The sequence below is a fragment of the Peromyscus maniculatus genome, chromosome 1 (genome assembly GCF_049852395.1).
Source record: "Peromyscus maniculatus bairdii isolate BWxNUB_F1_BW_parent chromosome 1, HU_Pman_BW_mat_3.1, whole genome shotgun sequence".
Lineage (NCBI taxonomy): Eukaryota > Metazoa > Chordata > Mammalia > Rodentia > Cricetidae > Peromyscus > Peromyscus maniculatus.
The window spans coordinates 103562256-103568255 of NC_134852.1; the positions used below are offsets into that span (position 1 = coordinate 103562256).

The 6000-nt window shown below is 39.1% G+C and overlaps 1 protein-coding gene across 3 annotated transcripts in view; it reads right to left on the bottom strand.

Annotated features, from left to right (window-relative positions):
• Ankrd42 (ankyrin repeat domain 42) overlaps positions 1-6000 on the bottom strand; it is a 45444-nt gene that overhangs the window by 20503 nt on the left and 18941 nt on the right. For 2 of the 3 annotated variants that reach the window (XM_042280351.2, XM_042280353.2), the window contains exon 6: positions 2337-2537. The exons of the other annotated variant lie outside the window; for it this stretch is intronic. In XM_042280351.2, coding sequence (XP_042136285.1) covers positions 2337-2537 — 201 coding nt within the window. The remainder of the gene's footprint in view (positions 1-2336; positions 2538-6000) is intronic. 3 annotated transcript variants of the gene reach the window in all.

Sequence of the window (6000 nt, forward strand, 5' to 3'; positions counted from 1 at the left end):
TATCAGATATCCGGTATATCTGATATTTACATTATGATTCATAACAGTATCAAAATTGTAGTTATGAAGTAGCAATGAAAATAATTTTATGGTTGGGGGTCACCACAACATGAGGAACCATATTAAAGGATTGCAGCATTAGGAAGGTTGAGAATGCCTGGTCTATAGCTACTCTATTGATGAATGCCAAACTGAAAGCAATCCAAATGTTCAATTGATCATGGAATACAACAGAGCACTAAAAAGGAATAAACTAACATATGTGGATTCTCAAAATGACTCTCTACGCAAAACTCTGAAAAAGGCAAGTGAATCTGTATTAACAGAAAGCAGATCAGTGACTACACACGGACAGCATAAAGGGAGCGGTAAGCTGAAGGAGTCTGAGCAAACCCAGGAGTGATGGGAATGTCTGCATCTTGACTGTTAGGATGATAAGTGCTCACATAAACCAAAGATCATAAAATCATGTACCTGAATGCACTTTAAGTAAATTAAAAACTGATGTTTAAGGATATCATAATCAAAGTAAAAGAACAATTCACTTGTAAGGAAAAATTATATCTGATAAAAATCAATAAATAATTCATACCAAGAATATAGAGAACTCAAATTACTTAGAAAAATAATGTGGGTTGGGGATTTAGCTCAGTAGTGGAGCACTTGCCTAGCAAGAACAAGGCCCTGGGTTCGGTCCTCAGCTCCGGAAAAATAAATAAATAAATAAATAAAATGCAACTTTTAAAGAGGGAAAATATAGGTATATAACACATATTTATATATTTGTAGGAACATAAAGCGCATAGCACCATGTCCGCACAAAAGCAGAACTGTTAATTATGAGTTTTCACAGAATGGTCAAAACTTTAAGAAGCTTCATCCAATGATCCCAGAATGCAATACAATCTTCACATTCAGTGTGGACTATGTGAAATAATGAAAAGGAAATGATTCTCCAAAGAAACTCTGACCGTGTATGCAGGGAAGCATGTACAAAAATATTCATTACACATTAAGTTTTAGCAAGAAACCATAAGCAACTTAAAGGCCAAGTGGAGAAAAGACAAGTATTATGTTGCAATAGTTTAGTTTCTTACTGTAATAAACGTACAATATAGTATTATATATTTTGTGAATGTATTACATATAGATAGAATTATAACTAAGATATAAAACCATAGATGGACCAATAAATCCCAAATAACATTTTATCCTTGTCCTGGCAATTATTTATGTCAACTTGACACAAGCTAAAGTCATTTGAGAGAGGGAACCTCAATTGAGAAAATCTTCCATAAGATCAGGCTGTAGGCTAGCTTGTAGAGCATTTTCTACAATTAGTGATTGATAAGGAAGAGTCCAGCCCATTGTCGGTGGGACCATCCATAGGCTGCTGGTCCTGGATTCTATAAGCCTAAGCACTACTCCTCCACAGCCTCAGCGTTAGCTCCTAACTTCAGGTTCCTACCCTACTTGAGTTCCTGTGCTGACTTTGGAAGTGTAAGCCAAAGTTGCTTTTGATCACGATGTTTGATCACAGCAATAGTAACACTAAGACACCCCCTTGAGGAAAAAGAGAATGGCATTAGGGAGAGCTAAATGCTTCAACTCTGCAGTATTTTATTCATAAGTGCAATGTCACTGTCTTAGTTAGGGTTACTATTGCTGTGATAAAACACCATGACCAAAGCAACTTGGAGAGCAAAGGGTTTATTTGGCTTACACTTCCATATTGTTATTCATCATTGAAATAAGTCAGAACAGAAACTCAAACAGGGCAGGGACCTGGAGGCAGGAGCTGATGGCAGAAGCCATGGAGTGGTGCTGCTCACTGGCTTGTTCCTCATGGCTTGCTCAGCCTGCTTTCTTCTAGAACCCACAACCAGCAGCCAATAGGCTGGGCCCTCCCACATCAATCACTAATTAAAAGAAAATGCCTTACAGGCTTCCCTAGAGTCAGATTTTATGGAGTCATTTTCTCAATTTAGGCTCCCTCCTCACTAATGACTCTAGCTTGTATCAAGCTGACATAAAAACTAGCCAGCAGGGATTGGGGATTTAGCTCAGTGGTAGAGGACTTGCCTAGCAAGCACAAGGCCCTGGGTTCGGTCCTCAGCCCTGAGGGGGGGAAAAAAACTAGCCAGCTGTCACAAACAGTGTTCTTTATGCTACTATCCACATGATTTGTCTAAAATGCTTCATAATAAAGAATCTGGATGAATATGGATAGTAATATATAGATTTTAATGTAACATCTGCCATTACAAATTCTTTGTCTTTGGGTTCTACTTTAATATAATCATTCCCTGCTAAAATATGTGGAATTAATTACTTACTGTCCTGATCATCTGGATTGCTTCCTTCATACTCAGCCCCCTGTATAAACTGTAAAATGTTGTGTTTCAAGAAGCGCTGGGCCAGGTCCAGTACATTCTCTCCATTATCATTGAAGGCTTTTAAAGCTTGTGCCCCACTGTTCATTCTACTCAGTAGGAATTTAAAACAATGAAGGTGGCCCTCCATGGCTGCTAAGTGAACTGCAGAGAAGACAAAAAGAATAGAGTCAATCCTAAAACTGACGATACGATACCTCCAAAAGCTGGATGGAGTGGCACCTGGTTATAACTCCTAATGGGAGAGGCAAAAGGACTCTTAATTTCCAGACCATCTCGGGCTCCTTAGTGAGTTCCAGACCAGCTTGTGACTACACAGAGAGACACTATCTAAAAAAATTCTTTGAAAATAGCTTTAGTCAAGAGAAGTTTGGCATACCTTTAATCCCAGCAACTGAGAGGCAGAAACAGGTGAAATCTCTCTGTGAGTTGGAGGCCAGCCTGGTTTACATAGTGATTCCAGGACAGCCAGAGCTACATGATACATAGACCCTATCTCAAAAAGACCAAAAAAAAAAAAAAAAAAAAAAAAGAAAGGAAAGGAAAGGAAAGAAAGAAAGAAAGAAAGAAAGAAAAAACTGTACAATGGAAAAAAGGAAGCATCTTCAACAAACAGTGCTGGCATAACTGGATGTCAACATGTAGGAGACTGCAAATAGATCCATATCTGTCACCATGCACAAAACTTAAGTCCAAGTAAATCAAAGACCTCAACATAAATCCAGTTACTCTGAACCTGATAGAAGAGAAAGTAGGAAGTAGTCTTGAACACACTGGCACTAGTGATCACTTCCTAAATATAACACCAGTAGCACAGACACTGAGAGAAACAATTAAATGGGACCTCTTGAAACTGAGAAGCTTTTGTAGAACACAGGATATGGTCAACAAGGCAAAGCAACAGCCTACAGAATGGGAAAAGATCTTCATCAACCCCACATCTGACAGAAGGCTGATATCCAGAATATATAAAGAACTCGAGAAATTAGACATCAAAATGCCCAATCCAATTGAGAAATGGCTATAGAGCTAAACAGAACTCTCAACAGAGGAAGCTCAAATGACTGAAAGACACTTAAGGAATTGCTCAACATCCCTATTCATCAGGGAAATGCGAATCAAAACGACTCTGAGATACCACCTTACACCCGTCAGAATGGCTAAGATCAAAAACACTGAAGACAGCTTATGCTGGAGCCCGATCAAAAGGTTCCCTCCTGAAAATGACCCTGCTAACTACTTACTCATCACATATGTTTTCAAATCTTACAATTTCTAACTTAATATATCAGAAATAAGTTCTTCCCTCACGTTTTCCTGACATTGTCTTCTACATCTTTTTTTAATGATTTGTTTATTTTTATTTTATGTGCATTGGTGTTTTGCATGCATGTATGTCTTTGTACGAGTGTCGGATCCTCTGCAGATGAAGTTACAGGCTGTTGTGTGCTGTGTGATGTCTTTCTGTATGCTATGAATATGTGTTGCTATGACTGGTTAATAAATAAAGCTGTTTTGGCCTATGGCAAGGCAGCTTATAGGCAGGCAGGAAATCCAAGACAGAGACAAGAAAAGAAGAGGGAAAGGAGAGAGATGCCAGCTGCCACCAGAAGAAGCAAGGCATGAAAGAACTGGTAAAGCCATGGAACACACGGCAAAACATAGATTAACAGAGATGGGTTAATTTAAGAGGAAAAGAGCTTGCTAGCAAGAGGCCTGCTGTAGACCATGCGGTTATTAAGTAATATAAGCCTCTGTGTGTTTATTTGGGACCTACGGCTACAGGACATGGGTAGGAGAGATTTGTCCTTACTGCGGGGCCAGGTAGGACAGTTGTGAGCTGCCATGTGGGCACTGGAAATTGAACCCGGGTCCTCTGGAATAACAGCCAGTGGTCTTAGCTGCTGAATTATATCTCCAGCCTTGTCTTCTGCATCTTAACCAACAGAAAACTCTTTCCTTCCTAAGTTGTCCAGGCTTTATTATTGCTGTCACTCCCCACATCTACTACATCAGAAACTCCTAGTGCCTCCCTCAGAATATGTACAGAACCCAATTTCTTCCCACTTTCCTTCCCTTTTCCAACCCACACCACCAGACATGGTCAAACCCAAACAGTAGTTTAAATTGTTGTACTAGACTTCTGTTTTCCTCTCCCCAAGCACTGGAGATTAAACCCGGGGTCTTGAACATGCTATGCAAATGTCCAACCACTGGGCTACATCTCCTTTTTTCTTCAATTTTATTTTGAGATGGTGTCTCACTAAATTACTCAGTCTGGTCTCAAATTTGCAATCCTCATGCTTCAAACTATGAGATAGCTGAGATTATAAGAGTCTGCCACCATATCTGGGTTCTCTGTTTCTTCCCTTGCCATGCCCATACCCTCACTACAGTAGATTACAAATAGCCAAAATGATCCTCTAAGGCAGTGGTTCTCAACCTTCCTAATGCTGCAACCCTTTAATATTGCTCCTCATGTTGTGATGACCCCCATCCATAAAATTATTTCATTGTTACCTCATAAATGTACTTTTGCTACTGTTCTGAATCATGATGTCAATATTTTTGGAGAAAGAAGTTTGTCAAAGGGGTCGCCATCCACAGGTTGAGAACCACTGCCTAAGACATAAATTTGCTCAGGTCACCCCATGCTCAAACCCTTTCAGTTACTCTTGGTACCTCTGCAACCTCATCTGTTCCTCAGGTCTTTCTTTTGTTCCGGTCACACTGATTGGCTGTTATGCAAACCACCAGGCCTCCGGAGGGGAGCAACACAGACCTCATCACCTCTCCCTGTAACATTCTTCCTCGGACTAGCCAAAAGCTCAACTCCTTTGGTCTCCACCAATTGTTACTGCCTCAGTGAAGGCTTTCCTAACTACAACACTCCTTTAAATTTTATTCCTCTAATAGTCGCCACTCCTGAGCTATATTTTCCACTACAAGTATCTCTATATAATGGTGTATGTTTGGATCATTCATTTTGATGGTTATCTATCCTTCCCCTCACTACTTACTACATGAAAGCAATGACTTTGTACTTTCTGCTGAGTTATCTCTGGGACATAGATACAAGGGCGGTACACTCATGATATGGTATGTGTCTCTCTGAGCATATCTCTTTCTCTCAACTTTCATGCTTAAATCAATACTAAAATATTTTTATTAAACCCCAAATTGGTTTCATAAAAAAAGTCTTTGAGAGTATCTCTAGTCCTGCAGGCATTCTTATCCTCTATATTATTGTATTATAACAAGGATACATTTTTAAAAACAAGTTTGATCTTTTTAATGACCAAAGGACAAAGGACCAATAAAAATGATCAGACATACTTGAAATGAAACTGACTCCTACCTTGTATTGCACATAGAAAAGTAAACATAAAGGTAAAATAATGAAACTTCTCAAACATAAAGAATGTCTCTATGATATAGAATAGGGTGAGCATTTTTTAATCAAATATAAAAAGTACTAACCACAAAGAGAAGATATTATTAAACTGGTCTACACTGAAAGTAAACTTCTGTCCATTAAAGGATGTCTCAAAAGAGTACAACAGCAGTCCATGGAAGGGCAAAGGTTTGTGAAATGTGTGAAGCTGAT